This window comes from Sceloporus occidentalis, unplaced genomic scaffold (assembly GCF_023333645.1).
Source record: "Sceloporus occidentalis isolate IW3139 unplaced genomic scaffold, rSceOcc1.0.p SCAF_2, whole genome shotgun sequence".
NCBI lineage: Eukaryota > Metazoa > Chordata > Lepidosauria > Squamata > Phrynosomatidae > Sceloporus > Sceloporus occidentalis.
In genome coordinates this window covers 202,134,328-202,153,344 of record NW_028316982.1, presented here as the reverse complement: position 1 = coordinate 202,153,344, position 19,017 = coordinate 202,134,328, and the positions used below count along the sequence as shown (strand labels likewise).

At 39.8% G+C, this 19,017-nt stretch overlaps 1 protein-coding gene across 1 annotated transcript in view; it reads left to right on the top strand.

Moving 5' to 3' along the window:
- The first annotated feature begins 1,490 nt into the window (after positions 1-1,490).
- The window catches only part of TTC3 (tetratricopeptide repeat domain 3), a 96,454-nt gene continuing 78,927 nt past the window's right edge, over positions 1,491-19,017 (top strand). Inside the window, exons 1-10 of the mRNA XM_089508432.1 lie at positions 1,491-1,565; positions 2,819-2,864; positions 3,839-3,974; positions 4,855-4,942; positions 10,657-10,710; positions 11,548-11,671; positions 13,517-13,602; positions 15,641-15,735; positions 16,089-16,151; positions 17,905-17,959. Of these exons, the coding sequence (XP_089364558.1) occupies positions 1,491-1,565; positions 2,819-2,864; positions 3,839-3,974; positions 4,855-4,942; positions 10,657-10,710; positions 11,548-11,671; positions 13,517-13,602; positions 15,641-15,735; positions 16,089-16,151; positions 17,905-17,959 (822 nt within the window). The remainder of the gene's footprint in view (positions 1,566-2,818; positions 2,865-3,838; positions 3,975-4,854; positions 4,943-10,656; positions 10,711-11,547; positions 11,672-13,516; positions 13,603-15,640; positions 15,736-16,088; positions 16,152-17,904; positions 17,960-19,017) is intronic.

Genomic DNA, 19,017 nt, shown 5'->3' with positions numbered 1-19,017 from the left:
ACAGCAGAAAACTTGTCCAAAAGTCATCATAATTATCTACTTGTGACGTGTTTCTAACAGTATAACCTAATAAGTATTTTTTGATAAACTGTAAAACTAATCTGAAAAAGTTGTTACCTTCATTTGATTGTAAATATTAAAAATATATAAACAGCAAGAATTTTGTCTCCAGCTCAAGCTTTATCGCATTGTTTATGGCAGATACACTGCTATTTTTCTCCAGCCCTCCTTGGCTATCTTCTCAAATGCATCAAGCTAGACAGAGGACAAGAAGGAAAAAGGGCTGTGTGGCCTGTCATAAAAAGGCTTTGTAAAAAGGAACTTTGTTGTCAGAGGTTTTGTTAACTGAGATATGCCTGTACTAATAGGTCAGATTGAGTGATTTTTTGTAATTACTTGAAGACATTGCCTGTGATCCGTTATAATGCTGGCAGAGTGAATCATCCAACCAGTGCACTTATGCTAGATCCTGTGAGGATGTAGTCACTGGGTGACAATTGGCCTGGGTAGTTCCTATGTTTTAAACCAACAGTAGCCATTTCAGTTTATATGTTTTGGAAGGAGGGGTTGAGCTATGCCTGAAAGGTATGAACAACAGATCAACTGTACATCTTGTTTTCTGTAGTTTTTCCTTTCTCTTTGGTCTTTGTTTAAAGCCTGCTTTTACAAGATATCCAGTAGATAAAGTCAGCACATTGGCTGCACCTCTGCCTCCCCTTTAAGATGGCATGTAAATACATGCAAAAGGAGGCACTGGATGCTTCCTCACACAAGGTTTGGAAAGTTGTAGCATAACTCTTACATTGTATTCTGGCTTATGTTGGCATGTCTTCTAAAAACAATAAAATTTCTCATGTTTCTTAGTGGTTTATTTCTGAAATGATAGTCTTGAAAGCTTTGTTTGTCAGTCCTTCAGACACAGTGCTGTGACCTTTAGCTGTGTAGTATGAAAACTGATAAAATATTGAATGTCAGTGCCTCAGAATTCAATTGAAAAATATTTCCCTGTGCAGCTTGATTAAGCTTTCTTTGGCATTTATACAATAAGAGTATATACGTTGGTTTCTGTATATGTTCCTAAGCAGAAATTATTCTTTTGTCATTAGATCATATGTTGGGCAAAGAGATTCCTTTGCTTCAGGAGTGGACAGTTTGTGGCTTTCCAGACACAACTGCCGCTCCCAGCATCCCTCAGCAGTGGCTACGTTGACAAGGATTGATGGCATATGTTTACCCTTGCTCTACCATAAAAAAATTTGTTGACAGAAGAGTAATGTAAATTAGTGTAACATATGTAGTTTTTCAGTATCTGAAACAAATTAATTGTAATATCTGTGCTTTAATTATTTGAGTTTTATTCTTGCAAGAAAATATATCTTTTCCTCTTTTAAACTTGTATCAAAATATTGAGGTATAACCATTTTGTGTGTCTCTGTGTTAATCTGTCCCCCCATGATTTTAAATTGTTTTTGTTTTCAGGATCATGCAGTATGGAAAATCCTACGTTTGAAGATTTCAATCGAGTTGCATTTTATAGTACTTATATTAGACCATGTTGTGAATTGGTAAGTGAGTTAATAATACCTAGGGGTTATTTGCTACCTGCTGACATTTGCTAGTTGTGGTACACATGGAGTAACATAAAACCAGTGCAATTTTACATTGCTCATTTGAAATGGTCATGCCTCAAAGACATGTTTGTATTTGAAAGGTATTTAAAAGAAGTTTGGCCACAGGCAAAAGGCATACTATGAAACTTTGTAATAAATACCTTGTTCGTTTTGAATTTAAAGAGTTACAAGTTCATACTGCAGGAAAGGACTGCTGATAATGTTCTTTTAGGCATGAAACACACGGGCCAAAAGCACTGGTTTTGGGCTGATAATGGGGGTGTGGCGTTGAGATGATGCATGCCCCCAGATCAGGCTGCAGCTGTGCCATGGCTGCCTAAGATGGCCTGGGCTGTCAGCAAAAGGAGCACAAAAAAACTGCTTCTTGCCGGTGGCCCATTCAGGACCGTGGCATTTGGTTTCCACAGTCCTGCACCAATGGGGGGGGGGGGGGGCGGCGACTGGGGCTGGAGTGGGCTCTGGCCACTCCAAACTGCCAGTCTGCTTAACCCCTATGTGGATTCATCTGCAAGGAAGAAGGCAAAGGAGAATCTCAGCAGGTACTAAGAAGCAGTTAACTATGGTATGCTGTAAGCTAGTGCTTTTGAAATAAGAATTCGTGGAATACTCAGTCTGTTCAAGGTAACAGCTGTATATTGCTTGCTTAACAAGGGGTTGTCTGAAAAATGTTTTGAGCTACAGTATGTTATCATAAGCTGGTTCCCAGCAATACCTGAGGATCTCTTTTTTAGTTTTTTTCTGTTTTCCATCCCTTTTACTTATTCAAAATTATTTTTTTTAGTACCAGCACTTTTTGATTGTTGTGTCATAGACTGTTTTATCACTCCATAGGAAAAGAGTTGACACATCTTTTTGCTGCGATTCTGTCTGTCTTCGGTAGCAAGGTCCTTCTGTTCCTATGGTGAAAGGAAATGCAGCTTGCCTTAGTAAGATGCAAAATGCTTTTCAGAGTACAAAGCCAACTCTCAGCCTGCTTAAAAAAAACAATTGGTGGGAGGAGGCTCTGTACACACACACACACACACACACACACACAGAAAACACATTTTGATACTTGGTACCTTTTCTTTGTTTTCAAAATCTGCTTTTGTATCTGATTGCTCACTGTTGCTTGAGTGTGACACGTTTTTAACCTTTGCATTATATTTTCTGCTTTCATACTGTAATTATCAATATCTGTTTTCTAGGGTCAAACACAATTCACAAAGTGTTCTTCAAAGAGATATAAAACAGGTATGTAAGATGACAATACATGTTAGTAAGAAAGTTTTGTCATCTAGAGTATGCCTTTCTGTTTTGTCCCAAGAGCAATGCTATGGACTTTGGGTGTAGTAAGGCCTCTGGCTCTCGGGAACACAGCCAGAACAAAAGACTTGTCCACAAATTTCTAAAGTTTTTTTAAAAGCTTTACTGGATATAACACAAATAACACAAAACTGATTTCTTCTTTTTCTTACTATAGTCCTTTCTAAATACCTTGCTCTCTTCTTGATGTATTCTATCTTTCTTTGAGGACTATCTTTCTTCCTTTGTGGACTTATCTTTTTGTCAAAGGAAAATACTCTCTCCAGGTCTGACTTGGCTGAAATCTTACTACACACTGAAACTTAGCTAGAGGGAGACAGTAAGAGACCCTGGGATTTCCCACAATCCTGGTCTTTCTTAAAGCTGTAGATCTCTATTTTCCCTTCTAAACTAATACATACAAAACCTAATATAATCTTAACTAAATATATGTCTCAAGAGCATCAAAGATGCTCTGGAGGCATGACACTTTCTATTTAAGGAAAATGCCTTGTTCTGAATTACAGCTATTCTTTGTGTTTTTGAGACGTGTGGGTTGGTTGCTGCTTTGTCCAGAATGCTTAGTGTAATTGGATCTTAGCTAGTCAGTGACTAATTCACCCTGTTTGCACTTTTTATTTTGAAGATCTTATGGTTACAATATCTGGTCCAGGAGGTCTGATGGTTATCTGAGCATTTTGATCAGACCCAGTGAAAGGATTGTCCAACAGGATTTTAGGTTTTATTTTGTTTTGTTTTTTGCTTGTTTTATCACATTTAATAGTTAAGTCCTGTGTCTTGCTCTGCTGAACTACAGTAGGGTAGCATAAGAGTGTTAATTTTGTAGCGCTGGTGCACGTCTTCCAGAATTGCCACCTTATTTTGGATCCCCTTCTTTATCTCCCCAACTCTTTTTCCTACAGGTGATATCTGTAAAATATGGTGTAGCAAGCCGATTCATGAATTGCGTAAATATTGTGATGTGATTAAAATATGCACATTCAGACCACTTCTGTTTGTTCCTCAGTGTAATCACACCAAAAAATGTCATGATCCCAGGTAACTGGAATTATATTTATATATACTAAATAATTATTTTGCACTTTGATTTGAAGGCCTAAATATAGAAGACTTTTCTTTTCCATCATACAAAGAGGTGACAAAAATAGTAGCAATGTTAAAAAACGTCACAAGGAAAGCAATAATAAATGAAGTGGCTTAGGTTATGCAGAGTGAAACTGGGAATCTACTCAGCCTGATGCTCTCCCTAACTTGGTTCTTTCTGTATATGTTGAAATATAACCCATCTTCACCTAACAAGGCCCTTGACTGTGGAATATGGGAACACTGGTCTAGCACATCTGGGAGTTATGAGATTGGGAAAGACAGTTATAGGGAAACCCAAGAGCATTGACTTAAGTCCTAAAACACTTTACTAGCAAGTAAGTACCTCATAACTCAGTTGGATGTACAAGTTGAATTTCCCTTATCTGAAATGTTTGGGACCAGAATTATTTTAAATTTTGTTTTGTATATATGTACCATATACACATAACTGGAAATTAATTTTATATGCAATATTTTAAAAAAATTATGTATTAAACAAAGTTTGTGTATACCGATCCATCAGAAAGCAAAGGTATTTCTATCTTAACCACCCATGTGGATATTTTTGGGATCTTTTGGATTTCAGAGTTCTGGATAAGGGATATTCAAGCTGTACTTCTATGTAAACACTCTCAGGACTGCACTATTAGATTATTGTAGATGTTTATTGTGTTAAAAATATTACAAATATCTGTAGTTTCTAGCTCAAATATATTTGATTAACAGGATTGAGTTTTTGCCAGAATTTGTTTTTACATAGTTTATTTTAAGTGCTTGCTTATTTTTTATTGTTGTATAAAAATAATACTTACTATAGATCTCTTTATTTAAGTGATTGTCAGTTTGGTGAATTGAATTTGGAAAGACTGTATCAAATTGAGACTTTAGAAGATGTTACTGATATAGCCAAAAAGTTTGCGGTGAGTCCTTATTGTGTTGTATATTTTATGTAATCTTAACAATTAATATTAATATTAATTATAAGCTATCAGAATAAGTAGTATGAGAGTTGTTAGTGTCTATTTCAGTGAATTTTAAACAGTTCTTTAGCTGATAGCTGAAACTTTACTTGCTCTCTTAACATCTAAATGCAGTGTCATACTAGCACTGCAGACTAGGACAATGGAAGTTTCTCTCGCTATAATAATAATAATAATAATAATAATAATAATAAAACTTTTATTTATATACCGCCCTTCCATTGATCAGGGCGGTGAACAACATAATACAAATAATACATACAGTAAAACATTTTAAAAACAATCATAAAACCCCCGGTCAGCTCTCCAAATTGCCGTCAGCAAGAGAGAGAGGCCATCTAGGACTTCATTCGGGGAATGCAGTTCGAAATAGGAGGGTCTTTAACTCCCTCCTAAACTGAGCCAGGGAGGTGGCCGAGCGGAGCTCTGTGGGCAGCGTGTTCCAAAGGGTCGGGGCAACGATGGAATACATCCTCCTCGATGTCGAGGAGAGTTTAGCCCCAGGTACCCTAAGTAATTGCTGCCCAGAAGTTCTGAGGGTGCGGGGCGGAATGTATGGGGAGAGGCGGTCCTTCAGGTATCCTGGGCCCAAGCCATGTAGGGCTTTATAGGTAATCACCAACACCTTGTACTGTGCCCGGAAGCGAATAGGCAGCCAGTGCAGGTCTTTGAGCACCGGTGTTATGTGGCTGGTCCTGGAAGTACCAGTGACCAGCCTGGCCGCCATGTTCTGTACCAGCTGTAGCTTCCGGGTATGATACAAGGGTTGCCCCATGTAGAGCGCGTTGCAGAAATCCAATCTAGAGGTTACCAGAGCATGTACCACCGTTTCTAAGTCCCTCTGGGCCAGGTATGGGCACAGCTGGCGAATAAGCCGAAGCTGGTAACAGGTGTTCCTGACCGTCGCATTCACCTGAGATGTAAGGTGAAGCGACGAATCAAGAAGCACCCCCAGACTGCGCACGGAGTCCATCACGGGAAGCGTGATCCCGTTCAGGACAGGTGGAACTACCGCCATTCCTGGGCCAGGGGAACCTATCACGAGTACCTCCGTTTTCTCTGGATTCAGGCTGAGTCGGTTTTTCCTCATCCAGCCCATTACTGACTCCAGGCATGCCACAAGAGGAGAGACGCCATCCTCGGTCACTGCATCAGTCGGAGACATAGAGAAAACTATTTGGGTGTCATCAGCGTACTGATAACCCCGCGCCCCATGTCTCCGGATGATCTCTCCCAGCGGTTTCATGTAAATGTTAAATAGCATGGGAGACAGAATGGCTCCTTGAGGGACCCCAGTTGTGAGGGCCCTCTTATCGGAGCACACGTCTCCCAGCTGCACCATCTGGAACCTCCCGGAGAGGTAGGACCGGAACCACTGGAGCGCAGTGCCCCCGATACCCACCTCAGCCAGGCGCTCCAGAAGGATACCATGGTCTATGGTATCGAAAGCCGCTGAGATGTCCAAGAGCACCAACAGGGACACGCTTCCCCTGTCGATGCCCAGACGGAGATCATCGACCAAGGCGACCATGGCCGTCTCAACCCCGTAACCCGCCCGAAAGCCAGTTTGAAATGGGTCCAGATAATCCGTTTCATCCAAGACCGACTGAAGCTGGATTGCAACCGCCCTCTCTATCACCTTCCCCAAAAATGGCAGCAGCGAAACTGGCCGATAATTATTGTGTACCAGGGGGTCGAGGGAGGGCTTTTTTAACAAAGGTTTTACGATGGCCAATTTTAATTCAGATGGAAATTGCCCTTCCCTCAAAGATGTATTAATAGTCCGTCGCAGCAACGAAGTTGCTGCCGGTCCCCCCTGCGCTGCTAACCATGAGGGACAGGGATCGAGAGAGCAGGTTGTCTTCCGAACACTTCCGAGGATCTTGTCCACATCATCGGTACTCACCAACTCAAACTGATCCAGTATAATGGAGTCCACGGAGGCTCTGGACGCCTCTACCCTAGGTTCTGCTCCAATGCCAGCGTTAAGACCTTCGCTTATCCGAGAGGTTTTATCCGCGAAGAAGTTGTTAAATTGGTCGCAGCAGGCCTTAGAAGGTTCAAGGATCTGGTTCTATCCTTCCACAGTCCTTGTGTCTTCCTCAGAACCAGCTCCAGAAGAATTTCCAGCCCTTTAGAACAAGTTATTGGGGAGGTTACTTATTCCCTTGATTGTTCGTTATTGCCAGTTGAAGTCCAGCATCTGATACTGCCCCAAACTCAGTTGAAGGGATAATTACTGGTACTGTAGAGTGGAATACTTCACAGGTGGTTTTGAATAGTGGTTTTCATCACTCTCACCATTATACTGATAAGAGTAGATGGAAGTTGTACTCTAACCACTATGGGGGGGGGGGCTACCTGTTCTCCACCCCTGTTGTACAGCCACATGTTTGATATCACATAGTGTCTTCCATAACATTTGCTGCTGTTGATTGTAAGCTAACTGTTGTCTAATATAATGGATTTATTTTTGAAGATGGAAAGAGAACAGAAGACAATTGAATTATGTTTTGCTGTATTGCTTGTAATAATGAAACTTCTGTAGTCAGTCCAGAGTCATGTTTTTCATGGTGTCTATGAATCACACATGTGGGTAATTTATGCCTCCATAGTTCATCTTGGAAACTTCTTGAACTACATATTTTTTAAGTGGCAGCCCCTACCTGTGCTCTATGCAGTCCTCACTTGTATCATTTCAGTGACTCTCCTTTGTTGCAGTTGGATCATAGGGAACGTGTCTCCACTAGTGAACTAGACTTTTTTTCTCTCCCTTTCTTTCAGTATTGTTTTTGCTTTTTGCCTTATGATTATTGCTACAACTTGTTGCTTTATCGGAAGTTTCTTGTTCTGGCCCCATCTGTAGGCTTATGGCATCTAAGACTTTATTTACAAAGTATCTTGGGTGCATGAAGAAGATTTCCCAGACTGACAGGCACTCTAGATGCCTGCTGTGTCTAGGGAAGGCTCATATTATTGAGAAGTGATTGCATTGTTGGGCATTCTCCAACAAGCTCGCTGTATCAGGGCTTCACAACTGAAAGCACTCCTCTGGGAGTTGGCTGTCAAGACCTCTGCACACACTGCATAAAATACGTCACTCTTTATGGCTTGTACTACCATCATTTTTGTACCCTCCGAATCGATGGAACATGGTACTGAGTGCTCCTTGGAGGCACATGATGGTATTGAACTCTCCCATGTGCCATGATACTGTATTGGATAAGTGGGATCAACCAGGGTTCACAGGCTCAACCAGGTTCATCTGATAGAAAAGAACAACCAGATAGAGAGGATCATCCAGGTGTCTTGACAAACCCATTTACCCTGCGTAGATCAACAGATCTCTAAAGGAAAGCTAAGAAGCATAAGATGATCAAGGAAGTTTCTTTGAATATGACACAGAAGAAACAGAAATCTTCATCTCATCCTACTGTGATTCAGCTTCTCTGTACTGTAGACCAGTGGTCCCTATCTTTCCTGCTATTCTTTGATCTATACCTTTGATTACTCATGGATCTGATGTTTCAGACTTATCACTTCAAAGATCCTCAGTACCTTATCTAACGTACCTCAAGGAAGACTTATCCTGAGAAAGTGGGTTCTTTGACTGGTTATTGACTGTCATGAGAGTGTCTTCAGGCTTTGAATGGTCTTTGACTCCAGGCTACCATTCCATAGCCTCACATCATTCAAGTTCTCCTGGCAGGTTACTGGTGTATTCAGCAATGGACAGACCACATCGTTATCTATCTGCCCTTCTGCTTCAGGATAAATATTCCTAGCAGGAACCAGGCTCTGGCTACTATAGAGAGTATTGACTGCATCCTCCATCGGGTTGGGACTGATCGGTCCCATGATCAGTATCGACCAGAGTTCACTCTGCAAAGATACCAGGAGGATCAGGACCGTGACAGACAATACTATTGCCAACCATCCCCAAGACTGTTTGTTGATTGATGGAGACTATAGGGCTGTCAAGATGGGCAGCATGAAGCTGCCTGTTTACTGGCCGGATCGGGAGCACTGGTCACTGGATCGGGATCACTGGCTGGATCGGGGTCACAGCAACCCCATGCTGCAGCCCTGATCTGGCCTCCGTAGAGCGCAAAAAGGAGCCACAAAAAGTCCCCTCGAAGGGGCGGCATAGCCGCAAAGGCACAGCTTCATTACACCCCTTTGGTGCTGCACTGTTTGAACGCAGCACCGGAGGGGCATCATCATGGCACCCTGGGGTGGGGTTATGGCATGCAGTGTGCAGATGCTGTGCCCTAATCCCACCCACAGGCTGGTGCTTTGTACCAGTCTATACAGGCCCTGAGTCTGCTTCCTTTTCACAGCCTCTTCCTTCACTACTATAACACAAGCCTTTTGTGCTTTCATTAGGCCAGACATTCAGAGTCTTTGGGTCCCTTCTGCAAGGATCCTATGTTTAACAACATAATTTTTTTCCACTTGAACAAGCAAGGTGGCACTCACTTAAATACCCTTGCTTGACTTTGCCATGCTTCTCTGGTACTTGTACATACATATAGATGTCAACCCAAAATAGTCCATGTACTGGGGACAGATAGTGTCATAGTTGACACCTTCAGCAGGTTATTGTCTCTGTCACATATCTAGTCTTCCCTCACGTTCTATATTGGATCTTTGATACTGGGGTCATACAACCAGGATTTGCAAACAAGAGAAACAATCTACACTCTTGAGACTGTGCTTGAGACTGTTATTGAGTGGGTACATTGGGAGACATGTTACTTGCCTCTCCTCTAGTCTGTCTTGTGAGAATACTCACAAAGATTTGGGAAGAGGGAGGTGACTGCTTCCTCATGTGCTTTGGTGGCTCAGGCAACCTTGGTTTGCTGAATTTCTATTTCATATTGATCACTCCGAAGCTTTTAGGAAAGTTTTGTCAGTTATAGAACACAATATCGTGGACAATGGGCCTCTTCACAGCACATTTCTCAATGGCTTTTCTCCACTATTATCTTGTCTTATTGACTGATACACAAGCCCTTGCCAACACATATCCAAGGCACATGGCAAGAGCAGTTGCAGCTTCCCCTGCCTTCCTGGCAAGAGCATCATTGCAGTAACAACAGTGGGAGGCTGCCTGGTTTCAACCTCTGATCTTTGTCAGGCACTTTAGGGCAAAGTCTGATTATGCGTTTGGGCTGGTTATCCTCATTGCTGCTCAAGTCTGATGCATTCTCCTGCCACCTGAGGAGCTCACTAAAACTCCCATATGTGTGAGTTGTAGAGACAATAAAGAGGAAGAACAGGCTGCTTGTGTTCATTGTGATTTCACACAACCCTCTCCACATCTCCCCTCTCATCATGTTTTCCTCCTATGTATCTTGGCCTCTACAGAGGAAAGGAAATGAGAGTATTTAGGTAGGAACTGCACATCATGGCTGTTAGTTGTGGGTGGAATGGGGGGCACTGTTGAAAGAAAGCTTAGAAATTTCGAAAGATGGCCCATGCAGGCATGGGTTACCCATATGTGTGAGTTCATTGATGGCCACTTGGAGAATCACAGTTACAGATAAGCAACCTGCCCTTTTTCTGCTGTGTACCTTTGTAGGCAGGACCCTTCAAGAGAAAGAGAATAGTTAGTAGTTGATATTCTTTTGTTCTTTCTCTCCAACTCTCAGAATGACCCGTTTTTCATCAATGGCATATTGAAAATTGGAACTGAAATAGACAATGTAAGTGTGTTTAATTGTGTGTTCAAATGCTTGAGGACTTACTGATTTGTCAGAGTTTCACATATTTTTAGCAAGGATATTTAAACAACTTTTGTCTTTATTGCTATGTAGAATTTACTTTCAACCAAGATGTAATGGAGCCCAGAATGATAATAGAATTCTAATGAAATCATAAAAATGAAATGTGGTGGAGAAAAAAGGGAATGTGGCAGCACCTTTAAGATTAACTGATTTTTATTTTAGCATGAACTAAATGAATAAACATCAGATGCTGTCACATTCCTTTTCTTTCTCTCTCCCTTCCTCCTTTTTATGTTTCAAGAGATTAATATGGCTACTTCTTTGAAAACGATTGCAATGAAAATCAGTATTTCAATCCAGCCATTCAGTAGATATACTGAATAATTTAATTTAATAATAATAATAATAATCTATCAATCCAAGAATCCTTGATTTTTTAGATTATAGAATTCAGATTTCATTGTGATGAGATACGCTGTCTACAAACATAGTATTGAAAGGCTTTTTAAAAGACTTCTCTTCCTAGTTAAATTTAACAGGTGATTCATTACCCTACTCATAATTGAAAGTGTAGCTGATAGCTGCTGCTGTTCTTGAATGTGATGCATTTCTTATTAAGAATCACTGAGTTGGTGAAATATATGCAAGTATTACTTTTGCATAGATTCAGGCACTTTAAAGATGGGCGAATGAAGTGCTCACAGATGGATAAGGGTTTACGTGTATTCTAAACATGAATAAGCAAGGGATTATTTCAGTTTGTTTACAGAATGCTATCTTGGATAGTAACTCTGATATTTTCTTCATTTTAAATAGAGAATCTTCAGTATTGTGGAAGCTCTTGACTGGGTCAAATATGCAGATGACATTGGTATTTTACAGAAATTAGAAAAACTTGGGAATTACTGTTGGCCTTTCCTAGAAATTTTCTTTGCTGAATGTAAGTATACAGAATGGTTAATTGAGTAGTTTCTTGAGAGATGGATAATACTTGTCACATAGAGATGTAGAATTTTTGGTAATTTTGAAGCCATGGCAGAAAAACAAAATTTTAATTGTTTTTCATAGGAAAAAATGTGGTTGTTTTTTTTTAAAATGCAATGTTATTTTAGGAACATAACATGCAATATGCATATCTGACATGGAATAAAAATACACTGTTGTTTGGTATATTGAAAGTAGAGTTTATTCAGAAAATGATTACATACTCAACTTACTTATTTAAATTTTATTGCTTGTTACAAATGGGGTTACAGGTCTTGAACTGTAAGGAACATTGAACTATAAGAAACTTTTTATATGAGAAGTGGGATGGATGGATAAATCAATAAAAAGAACAAAAACATTAGTAAAATAAACATTTTGTCCCCTTTAGTCCTTCGTAGTCCAAGGCAGATATAAAAGTACTAATTCTCAAAAAAAGGACTGAGAAAAGGAAGCCAAGACCAGGAATTGCAATGACATATTGCTATAAATATCCTTAGATAAAAGTCTTTTTGCTAAATAGAGTTTAGAAATAGTGTGGGGGAAGTAAATAGATAAAAAATTTGTCTTTTTCCTAATTCTAAAATAAAATTAAAAATCTATAATCCATTGGTTCTTAGGAAAAAAGTTTAGGACGTCCCCTCGCCAAAGAACCCCCTCCCCCCCCCGGCATTCCATTCTCTCTGTTTACCTGAGCCTGTCCTTAATCTTATTATTTTAAAATTATTATCTTGTTAACTCTGGTCTTAATTAAAAATTGCTCAGATCTAGTCTGGGGTTTTTTGGGGGGAGGACAGATGTGTTGTTCTTCCACTTACTTTGTATTTAGTGTTCTTTCTTGTGATTTGGATTTGGAGACTTCCTGTGTTTCCTGCCTTCTCCAGTCACTGGCAGGCCCCCCACCCAGTCATTTTAAGAGCCTCTCTTAAAGTTTTTTGTTGGAATAGATTGGCTTTGGTGTAGGGAAATGATGGTCCAACAGAAATTCCTCCTCATCTTGCCGCAGAGCATTCTGCTGCACTGAGTAGGGTCCCTTAACTCAGGCTCTTTGAAATATGTGTGTGTGGGGGGGATGGGCTACATTGAAGAGAAAGAGGTGGTGGTAATATCACCTTCTGGTGGCAGATCTCTGGATCAAACCTTCTATGCTGCATTTTCCTTACTGAGTAATTTCCAGTCTACTGTGAAAAAAAGACTCCTTATTAGACCAAGCTGCAGTGAACATAGCGCTAGTTGCTCTATTTCAGGAGAGGAAGTCATTGTCAAAATGTGAGTAGGGACATCAGGTTGACTTCTTCCTCTGGTTGAAAAGTCTAAATATAGCAGATACTGATTTTTCCCCATGCTGTGCCTTAGTATAAATAAATATAGCACCTCAAATCCAGAATGCCCCACAAATCAGTGGAAGGTACTCATTCTTGCACATGGAGGTCCATCCCTCATGCAGCACTCCATGCCACAATCATTATCTTTTTGGAGTGTCCCCTAGCCTTTAGTAGTGTTTGTTTTTTGTGGGTGGCTTGAGGGGCAGCAGTGGGAAAATACAGAGAATTAACAGTACATGGAAACCTTATTTTACCCTAAAAGTGAAAAATCTTACTAGTGTAGCAGTCAAGTATGTCACCTGCTTACATTCCTTCATTGGATTCTGCTCTTGGCTTGCTGGTTGGCCTACCCCTCTGTATAAAGCAAGATGCCTTGGGTCTCTTTACATGTGCAAGAGACACACAGCACATGTAAATAGTATAGTTAATAAATAATCAGACCTATTGCCTTGATTGTCCTGTCTTTCCCTTTGCAGATAAGCATAATATAAGTAAAGTTGTCTTGGAGGATTACGATTTGGTAGAAGCATTTGATTCTCAGTACTGTGAAACCTGTGTAAAGGTAGGAATTTATAAAATGTCATATGTTAAAACACTTAAAAGGCTAGTTGTATATTGCAGCCAGGCTGGTTGCTGGAAAAACTAGGAGTGACTGAATACCCCCCATTTAAAATCTCTTCACTGGCTGCCTATTAGTTTCCGGGCACAGTACAAGGTGTTGGTTATAACCTTTACAGCCCTACATGGCTTGGGCCCAACCTATTTGAGGGATCGCCTTCTTCCATATAATCCGCCCTGCACCCTCAGGTCCTCTGGGAGGAATCTATTGCAGTCTTTAAAAACCAGACTAACTGCTACCTCTCAGAGGGCCTTCTCTGCAATTGCTCCCAAACTATGGAATGACCTGCTGTACGGGATCTGTCAAATTGCCCGCTTAGACAGCTTTAAAAAAGCTGTCAAGACGGATCTCTTCCAACAGGCCTTTCCTGAATAAAAGTGCCCGGCCACAGAATGACTGCCCCTCACATCATGTATCAGCCCACCGCTCTGTCCTCACTGTATTTTTATTGTGTTTTTAATAGATGTTTTAAATTGTAACTTGTTTAATCCTGTTTTAAGGGGGGAATTTGGGACATAAATTTGTAAATGTGGATTTTAACGTGTTGTAAGCCGCTTTGATTGTCTTGTCACAGAAAAGCGGGATATAAATAAAAGTTTTATTTATTATTTATTTTGTACTGTTCAATTTCCCCCCCTGATTTTATCTGGTTTTTTTGCAGCATCACAAAACTCTCACAAAATACATAAATTTATACTTCATGAATGATAAAATACATTAACCTAAATATGCAAAATATACCAGCAGATCACCATTATACAACAGTTCTGATGGATCCCCAGAGCTTCCTCCATCAGGTCTAGCCTGAAGAAAGAGGCTCCTCCCTCCTTAACTGTCATCTTTCGGCCTATGATATCAGGGGTTTTAGTTTTTAATTGTTGTTTTTATGCTTTGATATTGTGTTTTTAATATGTTATACTGTTTAATACTGTCTTAAGGGGGGAGGGATAAAGTGTTTTTAATTGTTATATTTTATATTTTACTGTTGTCAACCACCCGGATTGGTTTCCCATAGGGCGGAATACAAATTATTATTATTATTATTATTATTATTATTATTATGATGAGAGGGAGAATAGTCTGGCCCAACTCCATCAGGGCTAGCCTGAAGAAAGAGGCTCCTCCCTCCATAACTGTCATCCTTCAGCCTATGAGGGAGAGAATTGGCTGGCCCAGCTCCACCAAGGCTAGCCTAAAGAAGAAGACCCTCCCTCCAGTCCATCTGCCTTGGTCCAGGCCTCAGAGGGAGAGAAGAATGCTGGACCTGATCCCCTCCCCCCCCTCACCATTCCCTTCTCCTTTTGTGTCATGTCTTTTAGATTGTAAGCCTGAGGGCGTGGAACCGTCTATTATCCCCTCTGTTGTAAGCTGCCCGGATTCCCAGTGATTGGGCGGCATATAAATAAATCCTATTATTATTATTGTTGTTGTTGTTGTTGTTATTGCACAGAATAATTTCCCCATTCATTTAATTAGAATGTGCTAACCAAACAATACAGGATATCCACATGGACATACACAGAAAATTATTTGAATTAGAAAGTGTTTGTGCAATCCATTTTGAATAATGCAAGATTGACTGCAAACATTCTGTCATTAGTGTCCTTGATTACCGTATTTCATTTACTAATACCATAAGTTGGACTCTAATTCTGGAGAGCAGGGTTTGACTCTCCACTTAGTCATGGGGAGCCCTCTGAGTGACCCTAGGCAAGTCACACTTTCTCACCTTTGGGAGGAGGGCCATGGCAAATCCCCTCTGAACAAAACTTGCCAAGAAAATCCTGTGATAAGGTTGGCCTTAGAGTCTCCTGAAGATACCCAGCAATGACAGATTATTGATTTCTTTGGTAACACAAGGCTCTTCTAAAAAAAAATTAAAGATTTTGTTCAAGGTGAATTTGAAACTCTGAATGGTCTGTATGCCCTTCAGAAAATTCCTTCAGTTGATCTTAATCTTATTGTCATGTTTTTGTTACAGAAAAGTGAGAATATGAAAAAGAGGGGAAATGAAGCATTTGCTAAAGAAGAGTTTGATATTGCTGTTAATGCCTATACAAAAGCAATAGAATTATGGTAAGAGACAAATCATATAAGTGAATAAATGAATAGAAATTTGCATGCATTAGAGATTAAATGTTTCCTCTATGAAGAAAGTCATATTACAAAGAGAGAGCTGGAACAATACGGTTCTGCTGTAGGGTATATGCACTCTACTAAGAGACTGCATGATTTCCTCTCTTGTCTGGCATAGTGACAAGACATGACTATGTCTGAAGCTGTATGACAGCCTTCATATCTTTTAATTTTGTCCCATTCTCTCTCTCCCAAGTGCTTCAGTAATGGTGGCATTGAATGGAACAGCTTTAGTCATAGGCTTCTACTTCACAAATGGAGTTCAATGTGACTCTTTTCTTCTTCTTTTTAAGGCCTGAAAATCACCTTCTTTATGGCAATAGAGCACTCTGTTTTCTTCGAACTGGGGAGTATAAGTAAGTATGCTTTTTTTTCTGTGAAATTCAAAATATTGTTTACCTAAGTGAAATCAGAGTGCCTTGTTTCATTTCTGAAATCCACTGGCTGTAAGAGTTTCTAAATACTGGTAGCTGTTTAATTTCTTGGAAAACCCATTTTAAAAATAAATGTTTCAGAGTTGCTCAGCAGATCCTGCATCTGCTTGCCTTAATCAAGGCAAAGAGAAGAATGAATGAATGACCAGAGTAGTGTGAGTTCCATTTTTCTCACTGCATGCAATGCAAGGATGCAAAACAAATGTATTTATTGAACTGGAAAAACAAGTTTAAAAACGGAAAATATGTTACAAGGTTTTATATGTAATATATATATATATGTTTTGAGGTGCTCCTCTCTTTTAAAAAATGTTTTTGGAGATTTGAATCTTGGGGATGCCGGCACATTTAATCTGCATTAATATTATGCTTTAAAAAGTGCATTCTTAAAGAGAAAAATACACAATGGCCATGACCCAAGCATGGAAGGAGCTTCAGGGTAATTGACAGAATTACAAGTATTGAAAAAGCTTTTTTGTTTTTGTTTTTGTTTTTGTTTTTGTTTTTGTTTTTTTTTTTTTTTTGTTTTTGTTTTTTGTAAGCGTAGAGGTTAGCTGTTCAAAGCAAAAATGTCAGAAATTTAAATGGGAAAGTGCAAGCCTTGCACTAAGCAGTTCTTTGGATTCCCAAGTTTTGGGATAAAGGTTGCAGAAGTTTTAGCTTACTGAGTGTCGAAAATGAATGTTCAGCAGTTGACAAAGTCAAATTCAGCATTCATGTCATAAGCAAATTAAATACATGAGTCATTATTTAAGTACTTAATTATCTGTTTGTGCTGAATTATCTGTCTTATTGTATTCTAATACAGGTATGAAGGGAGGACGTAATTTGTGAAAATAGTATAGGATTGTTAATGTAGTAGTTTCTTCCTTGACTGGATGGAGAAGCAATTGTTTTCTGTGGGATAGCAGTGGCTGTCTCTCAGTGGAAGATATCTGTATCCTCTTAAACTATTTTTATTTTTGCAAAGGACTAAGTACTCTAGCTTTGAAATATCTTCACAGAACATTATCTCCCTTAAATTCCATTGTTTCCTTTTCTGCCTAAAAAGCACTGAACAAGAAAAAGAAATGAGGAAGAGGGAAATATTATCTTGTATGGTGGACATATACTGTCCAGATGGCTAAAAGAGTTCATATTGAACACTTTTTTGTGAGTACATATTGAACACTGAATGAGGACTCACTTTTTTTGTTCAGTCAGCAAATGGAGTGGGTGTTTCTGCATTCTTTTGAGGCTGGTCACGCTTGTAAGAAACATATGCAATAACTGTGTTTATTACTGCACACATTGTCAAAGCATTACAAAACATTATCTGCAAGGGCGTTTTGAATTACTTCAGTACTTCAAAGTGTACTTCAGAGACTGTTGACACCCTAGTGTGTGTAACCTGAAAAGCTACCATAGAAAAAGCTACTGCTTTTATACATCATGAAAGTAAAGACTTTTCCCTTTCATTACCTTGAAGAGTAAGGGAATTTTTGTACATTAACACAAATTCTCCTGAAAAGAGTATATGGTTACTCTCTGTCTGCTCAATTTTACTTCACTTTTGTACTTCAAAATACAAGACTGTTCAGAGCTTGTGTGATCAGGGAAGTCTTACAAGTAAAAATCTCATCAATTTGAATAACTTTTTTTCTATAGTCTTTTTAAAATATATTTTTGTTATTAGGAAAGCCCTGTGTGATGGGAAGAGATCCATCATTTTGAAGCCCAGCTGGCCAAAGGTTAGTTGCATTTATTTTACATCTCTGCCTCTTTTGTTGCTATGAATGAATCATTAAAAAATAGAATTTTGTTTTTTAAAAAATAACCACTATGTAAACAGAATGCTGATAAACTTCATTTTGTGAGCTCTGCTTGCTAGTTATAAAACACTAACAGTTAACCTCACTGGAGTAGATTTTGTCACATTGGAGTAGTTTTCTGGATGTAGCAATTATGGATAGGTAGGAATGATGTCCTCGCCCCCTTTTTGATTGAAACAGTTTGTCATTTATTTTAGGTCAAGTTCTCTTTTGCTTTTTCACATTTTACATTTCTTACATTAAATCCCTGTTGTGTGCTCACTAATGTTGTTCTGGAATGTAGAGGCACAGTGGCATGCTATACTTCAACCTGTGTGACTTGAAAGTAATGTCAATAGAGCCTGTCAGCCCTCCAACCTGTGTACCTCCTGTGACTGGGGATTGGGGAAGCAGCGCAGATGGTAGCTGGGTGGTTTGGCATCCTCCCAGTGACCATAATGTAGTGCAGTGATTAAAGTAGCTACACATCAGTTGTAGCATTCCACTGCGTACACACACAGAGTTGTATCGAAAGCTCATATGAAGACTTTTGGAAGTCTGTTGCCTCTATCTTTCTCATCAGTGGGACTGGGGAGGTGTTCACTAATTCCCCTTAAGCCCATGTGCTTCTCAAAAAATGGCTTGTAGGTGGGATAGATGGGCTTTCTACAACTGCATAGGAAATGGCTGGGGAGTGGGACTTTAAGTAATAACTTTAAAACTAAGGCCCAAAACAGAGAAAAAGTGCCACCTTTGGTTTGATCCAAGGGCTTGACATGCATATGGTGCATGCCGCCGGATTAATTCAAAGACACACAGCAGCCGGCTACTTCAGCCCAAACCGGCTGCATTAGGAGTGGCTCCTTGCCAACAGTCCATTCGGGACTGTGGCAGTGGCTGGCCTTGGGACTGTGGCATCCGGTTGCCATGGTCCTGTGCCGACCGGGAGTGGGGGAGGTGATCGGGGCTGGAGTGGCCATAGTAACAGAAAAAGATAA